Here is a 16,215-nt window from a genome sequence, read left to right on the forward strand (position 1 = left end):
ATCCCTTGCACACTTCCCGTGAGACACACATTCCCAACTGTCCACAATCTACATACGTAATGTACCTAATAGATATTTGCCCATCCACTCATTACTCGTGCACACTAAGGTGACGATTCCCATAAGAGATGGATAGAGCGTCTGCCATGTAAGCAGGAGATCCCGGGTTCGAGTCCCGGTCGGGGCACACATTTTCAGCTGTCCCCATCAAGGTATATCAACAACTGTCAGCAGCTGATGGTTTCATCTAATTATCATTTATGAAGTTGCTGCAGTTGGTGAAAGAAGGTATGTAGCCCTTTTCTGAGCTTCTATTGAAGACATACTAGATGCCATAGTTATTGATTTAGAAAGTGACAATGATGATAATGACAGTGACACTGTCGATGATTACCTCTAAAATACAATGTATGTAATCAGGAAATGAATAATTTCTTAAAAAATACACTGTGTGTCCTCTCAAGCCTGACTCTGCTCATACACTATAAAGTTTCTTTTGATAGAAATGTACTACATGGTATTAAAAGTGTTAAATAGTTTCCAAGATAAATGCAGTTAAATGTGGTCCAAAGCAATAAATACCTTTATCACTAGTTGTTCAAAATCAATAATAACTTAAGAACTTCATGGTAAAATTAATTAACTTTTCGCTAGTAGAAACTGATTCAATAACGTAAAACCTTTGATGCTTGTGGAACAGCAGCATTTGAATGTATCCTCTCTCTAAATCTCTATCTCTGTTACTATTCACCTGATTCGAAGACATATTGCTTAAAACATGTGCACAATAGCTATTCTAAACACTGTTGAAATTTTCTTCAAAACATTTACATTGTTTCTGGAGTAAAAAGATTGACATATGAGGTGCATTCACATATTAATTTTCATTTTTTGGTAAGAATTTTATTAGTTAATCTAAGCAATGTTATTCTCTTCAAAATATTCCCCCCATTACAGACTATACACTTACACCAGTGATTTTTTCCAATTCCCAAAACACTTTCGGAACTGTTTGCTCGGGATAGTTTATAGGTTTCTTAACGTGCATTTTTAATATCATCCATGCTTGTAAAACCACTGTCCTTCAAGGCCTGCTTTGAAATATTTATACCACTTGTATGCCCTTGGTTTACTCATAACAGATTCACCAAAAGCAATGTTTAACATTTCTAAAATTTTGATACACTTTAGTCCATTCTTATAACAAAATTTAATATAGATTCTCTAATTTTATACAAAAAAAATAATCGTTGATGCTACCAAAACACATGAGTAAATACCCAACATGTATAACATTGTACGGACACTTTTCAGACACGTTTACGAAGACAGTGACAACAAAATAGTGCAAATATGACTAATACAACACACAAAATTATAAATTTCTGGTTACTTTTTAAACACTCTTCATGATGCAAGAATTGTTAAGTTTCAATGCAACCCTTCAAAGAAAACTTCTACCTTTTAGTAGAAACATAAAGTAAGAACAAGCCTTAAATTCTACAAATTGATTGCACTATATGGGGTTCGTTTTTATGAATAGCAATAGGGGCACATACATTCACATGAACAGGCATTCGGTTCAATGTTTGTAGTAGAATCCTGACTTCAGTTCTTATGTTGGTATCATTTACTCTATAATGTTTTGTTTACGAAAAAGCTATCATCTTTTGTATTCCTTACAGTCTCAATGCATTTGTCTGAAAATAAACGCAGCCAGAATGTGTCTGTCCACAGTGTCGCCACAGATTTAAAGTGCGCACCACAGTAGGGCTGGTACTATGTTGTCAAACAGCCTGTAGTAGCGCCTTGTGACGTAGGTGAATAGGCAGAGTGGGGACTCTACCGCTCTTCAGTTTACCGACAGACTATACCTGAAAACATTCCTCACCTCTCAAGAAAGAGCTTCGTTTAGATGACTGGTAGTTTCCTTTAAATTTCTTGAAATGATTGTTCGATGAGACAGCAGTTCTGTAGCACTTGATGTACTGTACTTGGACCCCACATCAATAAGGAACTGTGCTGTTTTGAGAAATCCATTTCCACATGAGACTTCAAAAGGAAAATTTTTTGCTGACAAGATTGATGAGTTGGTGTTACTTCAAAAAACTTTTACAACTCTCTTAGTAGTTAAAGTAATTTTACTACTCTTTCAGTCTCATATACATGTTTTAAGAAATTTGAAGTTCCAGTGTTGTGTTCAGTGTACGAATACACTTTTTTACGTGCATAAAAGCCATTATACCATTGATTTTCTCACTGCAGTCAAATACATAAGTAAATTTATTGCAAAATCGATGATTTTAATTTGGCTACCTGCAATAATCATCTTGTTTTATCTTACATAGAATTTTGTCCAGACACTATTTTTATTTTACTTTGGTTTGGGTTTTTTTTTTTTTTTGCATTCATTTTAGTGCAGAAAGTATTTGAAGCTGTCGAGTCATTATCACCACCGTCATGAACACGATATAACTCTTACATAAACCTGTCATTCAGTCTGAGGTCTCTCAGAAGTTTTTGCTACAGGCGGAAAAAAATTACTATTAAGGTTACATCTACTTGACTGTATTTTCAAATGATCACTATTATAGATACTATGAATTACAATTTTAATGCAAAATCTGTGAAATCCAGCAAAATATGCTGTAAGTGTGGTGAACAACAAACTAGTATAAATTACTCTCTTAGTAATTCTTACTTCTTTAGTTTGGACTACTTCTGTAAATTAATTCCGTAGTAATATTCTCTCTTAGTAACTGTTGGAGAGCTATAACTAAAGTAGCAATGCCATTTTACTAAAGAATTAAGCCATTTCAGCATATTGCTAGCGTGTGCATTTCATTTTCTCTCAGAAAATATTTATTGTCGACAGATATTATTGTACCACTTTCTGACAATTATATTGTGTTGGCATAATCTACGGCTACCACCATTTATTATTGGTGGGTGATGTGTTAATTCAAGTGACACTTGCAGCTTGACATACACACTGACAGCAACATGGAGGTAGCCAAAGACAATTTAAATGTTCACATAAAAAAATAATAATAATAAAAAATTGCAAAATATGAAACAGAGCGGTTTGCTGAAAGAATGAAATTTTACAACTACTGTTGAACCTAAAAAGCACGATGCGAACATGCTAAAGAGGAAAAAATATGCTTGGGGGGGGAAAAAAAAACCCACCCACCCACACACACACACACACACACACACACACACACACACACACACACTGAATTCAGTGCAGAGGCTCTTACACGAAAGTCAAAAGAGCATCTTAAAGTAATTTGGAAGGACATGAAAGCAAGAGCAAAGAAAAGGAAAGCTAAGTGTAATCAAGAACAATTCCAAACTGGTGGTGTAGTAGCTGAGATGAAGATAGACGATATAAGCTAAATGGTTACTGATATGATCCCACACATTTTCGAGGGGATAATTGCAGTTAAGGACAATGACACAACTGAAGATACTGTGGTCCTTTCAAGCAACATCGATGTTGGTAACCACTCTAACAATGACAATGAAACTGCTGGAAGTGGAAATTTATCCCAAAGTCATGAGTGTCGGCTTCCATTCTCTTATCAAAAAGGCAGACAACATATGGTTACGGTGAAGAACAGGTAGTTGTTGGAAAAAGCAGACAAGCTTCATTCGTTAAAATTATGTTTAATTTGAGAGAAGTACTATGCAAAAATATTGTTAACCGAGAGAGAGAAATCCTGGAAGAAGAAAACAACCTTAAAATGTAAGTTAGGAACAAGTTCAAGAAAAAATAGAGGAAACTCCAGGTTCCAGTCCTTCAGCCAATATGCTCGAGTGATTCAGGTTTTTGTAAATGAATATGTTTTATATGTATACAACATTTTATTTGCTTGATTTTTTTCAAACAGTTAATACTATCTTGTTTTTTGCATGACATAATATTTGTCATTATTATAGTATCAGTACATATAATTTTTGAAATCAGCACAGTCTAATATTTATTTGTATTACCAAAATTATAAAAATAGACATATTGTTGTCCTTAGAAATAAAACATCTTTCTCCTGTAACTCCTTGTACTCAAGTAAGAAATACAACTGAAACGGGTGGAAGCGTTGGCAGAGGGCTGCAAATAAATAGGTTGGGAGACAAGAATGGGGAGGAGATGGTAGGACGTAGGGGATGGAAACTGTTGGCTGGAGGGTGTGGGGACAGTATGTTACTGTATGTTGAGGCCAGGATAATTAGAGGAGCAGAGAGCGTGGAGAATTTGTTTTAAGGATAACTCCCATTTGTGCAGTTCGGAAAAGCTGTTGGTGGAGGGTGGGATCCAGATGGCTCGGGGAGTGAAGCAGCCGCTGAAATCAAGTGTGTTATGCCCAGCTACATTTTGTGCCACAGGGTGGTCCACTTTGCTCTGGGTCACAGTTTGGCAGTGGCCATTCATCCTGGTGGACAGCTGGTTGGTAGTCATACCAATAAAAAAAAGCTGTGCAGTGACTGCAGGAGAATTGGTAAATGAAATGGCTGCTTTCACAGGTGGCTCGGTCCCTGATGGAAGTAGGATAAACCAGTGACAGGACTGGAATAGGAAGTGCAAAACCTGCCCACTCCATCTGCCCACCCAGCATGTAGAGCACATTCTCCATTCCTGTAATTATCCTGGTCACAACCTATGGTAACATACTGTCCCCATACCCTCCACCCCACAGTTTCCACCCCCCCCCCCCCCCCCAGTCCTCCCCATCCCCATCTCGCACCCAGTTAGTTTATTTGCAGCCCTCTGCCAATGCATCCTCCGTCTTTCCTTCCTCCTATAATTTTTTGTTCCTTTTTCCCTACCTCTCTACCAACAGCCTCCTGACACTGCGCCTGTTTGAGTCTAGTCCCTGCACACTCCACCTGACAGAGTTTGTCTCTCCCCCCACCCGTACACTACTACCCCTCCAGATTCCTGCTTGTATCCCATGTGATGTTGTATTCCAGCCCGAGATCCTGGAGTTGGCAGCCGCGTGTGTGTGATGCGTGCTTGCTTCTGTGTGTGAATGTTTTGTTTGTATGTGTGTACGTGTGTGCGTGTGCGTACTGACGAAGACTGGCCGAAAGCTACATGTGAGTGTCTTAATCGTGCCTGTCTGCAAATTGACGTGTCTTCTTTATGGTAAGTACCAATCTATCTTTTCCTACATTATTGATAATCCTACCTGGAGTTTCCATTGTTTGATTTAATCCCCTAATTGTGAGAAAAGAAGAGATACAGAAATTTAACTACAACATGATAGCATTGACGATTCTGAGCCTTATCTATTCATTTAAGAAGGAAAAGTCTTCACATTAACTTTGTGACAAAGCAAGCTGGGATAATTTTAATTCCCCTCTTGTTTTGCCATCTGCTGTGAATATAATCTGCATTTTCATAATAGAGAAAGGTTGACCCTCAGTTTTAAAGATTATAAGAACAGATCTAATTTTGGGCTTAGCTTTATGTATGTAATTGATTTTCTAATTCATTTTCAGTATTCCTAGTTAATATTTTTTATTATAGGGTGAAACATGCAATTGTCTTGCAACGTAAATTCTACTGTTGACTTATAAACAAATATAAATTCTGTAATAATTGTAATTTTTTTAGAGGATGAAATGCTAGTATTCTTAAAATATCTATTTGGCTCCATTCGAAAATATGTTAGCACAACCAGCCCTGAATTAATTCCCAAGTAATTAACAGTTTTGTCAAAATGATTGTTTGCAAAACTATATATATTAATTTCATCATTTAAACAAATAATGCGGCTCAACTCTTGTAGTAGAAGAAACTGTTGAAAAAAGACGGAAGTTTTCGATGTATTCAGTTAATTTAATGAGTTTTAATTGTAATTTCTGTAAATCGGTCTTCGAACAATGTGTAGTTTCAGCACCGATTATTGTGACGATATTGCAATAATCACAGGGAGAGATGTCCAGACTGTATGGAGGGGGCCAAGAACCTCCCATTTGAATTTCTGCAGGAGTGCTGCGACTGTGTTGGCCGTCTGAAGCTTTGCATTGTCGTGAACTAGAATGAACCGCGACAGTTGAGATTGCCTGGTCATTTTAATTTGATCACTTGGTGAAGGGTGGTTAAGGTTTGTGAGTAACACTGGGCATTCACTGTTGTACCGCGCTGCAGGAATTGAATCAGAAGGGGGCCATTTTGATCAAAGAAGAACGTCAGAATAACCTTTCCTGCACTCAGGGGAATGGCCTTAGCTTTTTTTGGTGGTGGTGACCCTGGATGCTTCCACTCAAGACTTTGCATTTTGATTCTGGTTCAAAGTGATGACACCACGACTCATCTCCAGCCGCCACTCGTGCCAGGAACACATTTCCCTCCCGAGCATAGTGTTGCAGATGAGCAAGACAGTAGGCCATTCGACAAGCTTCCTGGTGGGATTGAAGACTGTGGGGCACTCACTCATTGGACACACACTTTGCACTTGTGCAGTCGTTCCTTCAAGATGGTGTGAACACTTCCGATGCTCAATCTAACCACGGCGGCTATGGCTTTCATTGTCACTCACCGGTCCTGGGTAATGAGTGCATCCACCAACTGGATGATGACATCGGCAGTGCAGTGTGGTGCTCTGGACCACGTATCATCGGCTAACGACACCCGTCCTTCCCTGAAGCACTTGTGCCACACCTTCACCCTTGCAAGGGACATGCAGTGTTTGCTGTACACTTGTGACATTTGTTGATGAATGCCTGTTCCTCCTCCTCCTACCGCTGTCAGAAAACAAACAACACCTCTCTGCTCTCCTATTGACACTTCCATGTCACTGTATGCAATGCGACTAGCAGTGTTGGACGATTGATTCGTGCTGCTGCTAGCTCTGTATAGTCACGTGATGTGCACGTGTTCTCTCTAGCGACGGGCTGTGAACTTCCGTGCTCTGGTCAGACCACCACCTCGTTACACACACCACGATATTATCCTCCTGTCACTGGTTTGCGCATTCCAGACTCCAGCTTGTTTCTTTTTGAACGCCTGTGACGTGACATGTCCAGATGAAATTCAACATGCAGTACTGTCTGTCTGGATCTGGTGTGTAGCATTTATCAGCGCTCAATGTCAACAATTACGAGCGTCTGATATGACAGTCATAACAACAAATATGTGAACCGCACCTGCATTATGAGTTCGCTTGCATCTTCTGTGTTAGAGCACACATTTGTGGGACCCCTTTTGCTGGAGGTGGAACAGTGATTCGGGGAGCTAATGTCTTGTTACTACTACTTGATCGAGTACCACACCTTGTGTGACTAAAGTCCTCTTGAAAGATTATTTCCAATGCCACAGGGAAAGGAACAAAGAACTGGATAGTACTATTTAAAAAATAAAGATGGAACCATAATTCAGTATACCTATAATTTTTAAAAATTTAAAAATTACTTTCGCATGTCAAAAAAATCAACACAATGTCCGTTACAGCTTAGTAAAAATCACCTAGTGATATATTGACTAGTTCTGGATATATTTTGGGTGGTCCATCTCAGCTGCCTCACTCTACATACACACTCTGCACACTTTGAAACAAAGTAAATGTTGGCAGTTGGTATAAATACAAAATAAAGGGAGACATCAGAGAAGGAATTCAAAAGTTTCAACAACTGTGGCACTACACTCCATTACAAACTCAGTAGTGCAGTTTACCTTTGATCACTTTTACATGTGAGTACATGGACTCAACAAAAGATAACATAGCAGTGCACATGTATAAAATTTAAGTGGAAACATGTACCCAAATTTCTTTGAATTAGATTCTGTAATTTAATGATTACCAACTTCAGACTGAAATAAGATGTTCAGAGCCTTTACTCTCATTTGCCAGGGTTTTTCTTTCTTTCTTCTTTTTTTTTTTTATACAAATTATTCCTGAGGTATTCTTTTACTGACGATAGGAGTATGTAGCACAAACGCATCTCTTCATTTAGCAGTGAGTCACTTCTACCCATGCATCTTTGAAGAATCACAAATAAAAACAATTCTCAACACTTAATCGACCAAGAGGATTGTAAGTAACCACCTAGAAGCACTTCCATTAACAATTTCATGTCTGTTGTATCCATGGCATTGATTTATATTTCACAGTAAACTGCTTTGGAGAGCACTGAATACTTAACTGTTGCTCCTGACTGATGATTAATGACCAACAGGAAGTAGAACAACTGTGGAGTTATTTTTTTGCAAAAAGTGGTACCTATAAGCTTGCTCACTACATGATTTCCTGTTATTCCCGCCCATCACAGTACAACAACCAATTGTATATACCTGTGCCAAGGCTCACCATAGCAACAGGGGCAAACGTTTGTGCATTTTGGTGTCTGTGGCCTTTTCTTTATTTTACAAATTATCTAATTACTTGCACTACGAGAAACCTGATCCCTACAACTACTATGGTAAACCTTTCTTTATAGTTTCACTCCTATAGTTTTTAGTGTTCTGGAATATTTTTCTGAATAAATGCATGGAAGATACACAAACACAAAAAAATCAAATGGCGAGGGCCTGAGAAACTTTGATCAATAAAATGAAATGAAATTGGCTCATCACACAGATTTCTATCTGCTCTGGTCCAGTTATTCTAGCTTCAGTAATTTACAAGTAGATGGTCCAGGTAAGAGTAGAATGAAGTAGTCAAAGTCACATAGACAGCTCTCTACTCAAATACCGTCTTGAGCTGTGTAAAGCCTTTGAAAGTGTTTCAGTTTCCTTTAAACAGGATATGAATGTTTGGAAGTTGCTGATTACAATTGGAATGGTTACTTCATCAAGAGATCCCCAAATGATGGCTACTGCATGAGATTACAACCACAGGATTGCACAGTTTCGGAAAATATCCTGACCCTTTCTTGTCCAAATGTTAACAATGCTAGCAAGACTTTGGACCAAGGAATAAATTTCATTATGATTATGACAATGGCAAAAGCATTGTTTCCTATCAAACATGGAAGCGCTGAAGTCATTTCATACACACGTTTTCCAGAAAGTAAATTTCAGTACATACGCGACAATACACTAACTCGAGTAAAAAAACCACACATGATGAAGAGATTCTCAAAATCAAGCAATGTTACATAGCAGGCTTCTATAACAGTAAACTATGCATAACATTTTAATAACAGTTACAAACTGGAAATACTGTTATGAAATGTTGATAAATTTATCATCTATTGAATATTGTTCCAGAAATACCTATGCTTATTAAAGAAACATCATGCAGAATTCCCATTATACTATTTATGAAAAAGTTCATAATGCTGAGATATGACTATTTGGGAATTAAGAGCAATAAACAATAAAATCAACTTATTAGCTGTAAAACACAACATGCATCAAGAACAACTTAATTGATGTGACACACACACACACACACACACACACACACACACACACAGATATATCTAAAAACACAGATGATGTGACTTACCGAACGAAAGTGCTGGCAGGTCGATAGACACACAAACACAAACATACACATGAAATTCAAGCTTTCGCAACAAACTGTTGCCTCATCAGGAAAGAAGGAAGGAGAGGGAAAGACGAAAGGATGTGGGTTTTAAGGGAGAGGGTAAGGGGTCATTCCAATCCCGGGAGCGGAAAGACTTACCTTAGGGGGAAAGAAGGGGTATACACACGCGCGCGCGCACACACACACACAAACACACACACACACACACACACACACACACACACACACACACACATCCATCCGCACATACAAAGACACAAGCAGACCTTTGTAAAAGCCAATATATACATGCACACACCTGGATAACCTTTGCAGAGCTCATCAATGGAAGTTGACATTTTCTTTTCACTGATTCGCTCATATTTCTGTCGTTTATTAGCAGCTTTCAGCCCCTGCCAAGGCAGCGACCCCCTGTTGAAGTACATGAGAACATACCCCAGTGATTCTAAATCGTCTCTACGGCTTTGTTCTGAAATAGAAGAACATTTCTGTTACAAAAAGAGAGATTAGTTGCAAACACATTTTTAACAAAAAAATGGAATCAATGAGAAAGTCATTACTGAAAAGTTGTTTCCTACAATGATTTCATCCAATTGCACTTCAAAACAAAACTTATAAAACATTTAAATACTAACTATGTGTACTGTTTAAGAATTCCTCAAAGTAACACACTCTGCTGAGAAACTCTTTAGTAATATAGGATAGTTTTCCCATGCAATGTTTTCTGGTACCTTCAGGTGATGATGCTGACAGTAAATAGAAAACCCCAACGGTCAATATCATCCACTGAAAGTCACCAGCAAGTATTGCATTAAAATTTTGTGGACTTTCTGTAATACCACATGAAGTAGCACCCAAGATTTCCAGCAAGATGAATAACTGACTCATTCTTTATTTACCTCATTGATGTAGACTGACAAGTGTTGCCTAATGAAATAGGAACCACTGTGTGTCAATGGACACTGAACATCCAAATTACAGGCAATGTATAAAATTACTGTAAATGACCCATCAAGCAGTAAAATATTAAAGCTAAATAATGCACCTGCTCATGTTGTAAGCAAACAGAACCTCTAATGTCAAAATCTGTACGTTTTCGTCTTCCTATTTCCCCATCAACACAGCTTCAGCCTGGAAAATGACGACTATGCTGCATGAAATTTGACATAGTGCTTTTCATAAGGACTTGTAAACTTGTTTTTACAAAGGTCCGAAAGATAGTGTAGAATGATTGGATTTGCATTTGGAAAAAGTAATAATCAAGCACCCTCCCTCACAGAAATGTCAGGACAGTTTCAGAAATTTTCCTGACCCATTCTTGTCCAAATGTGTTTGTGCCCTATCTCCAATTATGTCTATGGGACATACCTACCTTCCCTCTGTCCTTGCCTTATAGTTTACATTCCCCCTCCCCTGTGGCTCCATTTTAAAGAGACGTGTCATTGTTAGCAACAATCATGGCTAAGAAGTCCACAACCAAAATACAGCTACAACAACAATTAGGGGCCATACAAATATGTGGATCAAACTGGATAACTTAAACAAACAATACATTCATAATATTTTGACTACCACAATTATAGTATGCCGAATTCCTATGAAAGGGAACTTCCTTTTAAATATACAGTTTGTAGAGGGGAAAAAAACACATCCTGGCAAATAGTTTTTAATGATCAGGTTCTCGCTATCAGTTTGGTGTACTGTTGCCCACCAAGACCCAAGTGAAACCCAACAACAAAATTGGTTATACTGAAGGAAGATCAGAGTCCAACATTCTATCAAAAATGAGGTCACCAGAGATGAAGTACAAGCTCTGATTAGGAAAGGTTGGGGAAGGAAATTGGCTGTGTCCTTTGAAAGGAACCAACACACTAATTGACTTATGCAATCTAGGGGAACTGCAGAAAACCTAAATGTGAATGGTTAGATGGGGATTTGAACCCTTGTCCTCCTGAATGTGTCCAGTATACTAACCACTGTGCCACCTTGCTTGGTAGTTCTACTCAAATGTTATTTGTTTAGAAGCAATTCTTGTTTCTATGACATCATCAAGTTGCTGTGGTTTCTTCTTTGCATTAAGTATTCTAATCAAAGAGGTGTTTGATGTGTTTCTGCTCATGGAGTTTCTTATATGTCTGGCTGCTTAGTAAATTCTATAATTCTTTGGTATGGACTACACGGCAACACTAGTTAATCAATTTCCAAATGAAAGAATCCCACACATTGTGAATGTTAATGTATCAGTTAAAGTATGAAATGATACATATTGCGCTCTAAGAAAGTCTCCTGTAATTATTTTCATATTTGAAAATAGACCAAGAATAACTGTAATGAGGATGCAATATTTTCCTTGGGGCCTACATAAACACAGAAATTTTAATTCAGCATGTCTAATAATTGCAAAAACCTTAATTTTACACAATGTCAAGGCATGTAGCACCACTGCACATTCCATTTGTCCAATATAATACTCAAAATAAATCATAAACACAAAAAAGCAGCTACTTCATAAGTGGTAACCATTTTCACAAGTTAATCAAGCTTTTCCAACAATGTGACTTGTAATCATTTGGAACTGGAGTCAATGATTCCCCATGATTGAATCCCAGTATGCATTCTGAAGCATTATATTATTATCACAGATAATAACTGTACAATCACAGTTAATAATTTAAAATGCAGGTGTGTCACACAGAAACTGCTATTCTTCCACTCTAAGAAATCTTCTCGAGAGCTGGGTGATAGAAGTAAATGAACTGATAGAAATCTAACAATGCTGACTCGCACTTTCGGCTTTCTAGTCACGATCAACTTTAGCCAGCAGCCACCAATGCATTTAATGTGTCAAACATGTTAATACACAATAAAAATTGAATCCAATATACATAACATTACATTTCAGATACTGTAAACTAAGTATGCCATTTCCACTTTCACAGATGCACATGCACTAAACACAGTGTTGTCAACTAGCTATAGTTGCAGAACTAGAAAGATATAGACACTGGTCATTACACTTCGTCAAATTCTACCATTTCCAAGAACCATCTCACTAAATTCTACAAGTTCAAACAACCATCTCAGTTACTCTCAAGACTTCTTCGAGTGCACATACAGTACGAACAGAGTTAGTTGTAAGTTACATGAGTCACTGCTATCAACACTCCTAGTATGACCTTCCATAAGAGCAAGCGGGCATGGCTAGAGGACAAATGTAAGGATGTAGAGGCTTATCTCACTAGGGGTAAGATAGATACTGCCTACAGGAAAATTAAAGAGACCTTTGGAGAAAAGAGAACCACTTGTATGAATATCAAGAGCTCAGATGGAAACCCAGCTCTAACCAAAGAAGGGAAAGCAGAAAGATGGAAGGAGTATATAGAGGGTCTATACAAGGGCGATGTACTTGAGGACAATATTATAAAAATGGAAGAGAATGTAGATGAAGATGAAATGGGAGATACGATACTGTGTGAAGAGTTTGACAGAGCACTAAAAGACCTGAGCCGAAACAAGGCCCTGGGAGTAGACAACATTCCATTAGAACTACTGACGGCCTTGGGAGAGCCAGTCCTGACAAAACTCTACCATCTGGTAAACAAGATGTATGAGACTGGTGAAATTCCCTCAGACTTCAAGAAGAATATAATAATTCCAATTCCAAAGAAAGCAGGTGTTGACAGACGTGAAAATTACCGAACTATCAGTTTAATAAGTCACAGCTGCAAAATACTAACACGAATTCTTTACAGACAAATGGAAAAACTGGTAGAAGCCAACATCGGGGAAGATCAGTTTGGATTCCGTAGAAATATTGGAATGCGTGAGGCAATACTGACCTTACGACTTAGAAGAAAGATTAAGGAAAGGCAAACCTACAATTCTAGCATTTGTCAACTTAGAGAAAGCTTTTGACAATGTTGACTGGAATACTCTCTTCCAAATTCTAAAGGTGGCAGGGGTAAAATACAGGGAGCGAAAGGCTATTTACAATTTGTACAGAAACCAGATGGCAGTTATAAGAGTCGAGGGACATGAAAAGGAAGCAGTGGTTGGGAAGGGAGTGAGACAGGGTTGTAGCCTCTCCCCAATGTTATTCAATCTGTATATTGAGCAAACAGTAAAGGAAACAAAAGAAAAATTCGGAGTAGGTATTAAAATCCATGGAGAAGAAATAAAAACTTTGAGGTTCACCGATGACATTGTAATTCTGTCAGAGACAGCAAAGGACCCGGAAGAGCAGATGAATGGAATGGACAGTGTCTTGAAAGGAGGATATAAGATGAACATCAACAAAACCAAAACAAGGATAATGGAATGTAGTTGAATTAAGTCGGGTGATGCTGAGGAAATTAGATTAGGAAATGAGACACTTAAAGTAGTAAAGGAGTTTTGCTATTTGGGGAGCAAAATAACTCATGATGGTTGAAGTAGAGAAGATATAAAATGTAGACTGGCAATGGCAAGGAAAGCGTTACTGAAGAAGAGAAATTTGTTAACATCGAGTACAGATTTAAGTGTCAGGAAGTCGTTTCTGAAAGTATTTGTATGGAGTGTAACCATGTATGGAAGTGAAACATGGACGATAAATAGTTTGGACAAGAAGAGAATAGAAGCTTTCGAAATGTGGTGCTACAGAAGAATGCTGAAGATTAGATGGGTAGATCACATAACTAATGAGGAGGTATTGAATAGAATTGGGGAGAAGAGGAGTTTGTGGCACAACTTGCCGAGAAGAAGGGACCGGTTGGTAGGACATGTTCTGAGGCATCAAGGGATCACAAATTTAGAATTGGAGGGCAGCATGGAGGGTAAAAATCGTAGAGGGAGACCAAGAGATGAATACACTAAACAGATTCAGAAGGATGTAGGTTGCAGTAGGTACTGGGAGATGAAGAAACTTGCACAGGATAGGGTAGCATGGAGAGCTGCATCAAACCAGTCTCAGGACTGAAGACCACAACAACAACAACAACAACAACAAGAGCAACATACAACAAACTAGTTAGATTGTTCAACTCCCGCAACTACCCTCCCGACCTGGTACAAAAGCAAATAACCAGAGTCACTTCCTCATCCCCTCAAACCCAGAACCTCCCACAGAAGAACCCCAAAAGTGCCCCACTTGTGACAGGATACTTTCCGGGACTGGATCAGACTCTGAATGTGGCTCTCCAGCAGGGATACGACTTCCGCAAATCCTGCCCTGAAATGAGATCCATCCTTCATGAAGTCCTCCCCACTCCACTAAGAGTCTTTCCGCCATCCCCCTAACCTACGTAACCTCTTAGTTCATCCCTATGAAATCCCCAAACCACCTTCCCTACCCTCTGGCTCCTACCCTTGTAATCGCCCCCGGTGTAAAACCTGTCCCATGCACCCTCCCACCACCACCTACTCCAGTCCTGTAACCCGGAAGGTGTACACGATCAAAGGCAGAGCCACATGTAAATGCACCCACGTGATTTACCAACTGACCTGTCTACACTGCGAAGTTTTCTATGTGGGAATGACCAGCAACAAACTGTCCATTCGCATGAATGGACACAGGCAGACAGTGTTTGTTGGTAATGAGGATCACCCTGTGGCTAAACATGCCTTGGTGCGTGGCCAGCACATCTTGGCACAGTGTTACACCATCCGGGTTATCTGGATACTTCCCACTAACACCAACCTGTCAGAACTCCGGAGATGGGAACTTGCCCTTCAGTATATCCTCTCTTCTCGTTATCCGCCAGGCCTCAACCTCCGCTAATTTCTAGTTGCCGCTGCTCATATCTCACCTGTCTTTCAACAACATCTTTGCCTCTGTACTTCCGCCTCAACTGACATCTCTGCCCAAACTCTTTGCCTTTACAAATGTCTGCTTGTGTCTGTGTATGTGCGGATGGGTGTGTGTGTGTGTGTGTGTGTGTGTGTGTGTGTGTGTGTGTGTACCTGCCCTTTTTTCCCCCCTAAGGTAAGTCTTTCCGCTCCCGGGATTGGAATGACTCCTTACCCTCTCCCTTAAAACCCACATCGTTTCGCCTTTCCCTCTTTCCTGATGAAGCAACCGTTGGTTGCGAAAGCTTGAATTTTGTGTGTATGTTTGTGTGTCTATCAACCTGCCAGCGCATTCGTTTGGTAAGTCACATCATCTTTGTTTTTAGATATATAAGAATATTAACAGATATATATATATATTCACTGCCCTTTACATTTTCCAATCATGTCTCCTGCCATCCCATCAAGTAGCATGGGAGGGAAGGGGCAATCGGAGGGGGATGTCAGTGCAAGGGAGGGGGGGGGGGGGGGTGTTTTATATATGTCCCTGTTAATGGGGGGAGGGGGTTGCTAGCCAACAAAGGAAGGCGAGTGACCATCCATGTTGTGCGTGTGTGGTTGGGAGGGGGTGGGAGGGTGTTCACGTCACTTACCAACTGGAGAGGGGTCACATTCATGTCACAAGTCAACAGATGACAGGAGGGGAGGGGTGGCGCGTGGCAGGCGGGGGGGGGGGGGGGGGGGTGGCCTTCACATCAAATGATTTGGATAGCTGTGGGCTAGGGACCATTTGTATACCCAAGAGTAGTATTATCTTTGTGTCACTATCTTACAGTACAAGGTCAAAATATGAATGTTACACATTTCATCCCACTTAGGCAAATGGAGAAAATTGGTTAGTTCATTTTGCATTTGATGTGATATATGGTGGGCTTGATGGGACTTACAGAGG

General features: G+C 39.4%; 1 protein-coding gene across 2 annotated transcripts in view; it reads right to left on the reverse strand.

Moving 5' to 3' along the window:
- Positions 1-16,215, reverse strand: part of LOC126458578 (casein kinase I) — a 105,958-nt gene that overhangs the window by 33,871 nt on the left and 55,872 nt on the right. For both annotated transcript variants that reach the window (XM_050095710.1, XM_050095711.1), the window contains exon 6: positions 9,799-9,969. In XM_050095710.1, the coding sequence (XP_049951667.1) occupies positions 9,799-9,969 (171 nt within the window). The remainder of the gene's footprint in view (positions 1-9,798; positions 9,970-16,215) is intronic.

This window comes from Schistocerca serialis, chromosome 2 (assembly GCF_023864345.2).
Source record: "Schistocerca serialis cubense isolate TAMUIC-IGC-003099 chromosome 2, iqSchSeri2.2, whole genome shotgun sequence".
NCBI lineage: Eukaryota > Metazoa > Arthropoda > Insecta > Orthoptera > Acrididae > Schistocerca > Schistocerca serialis.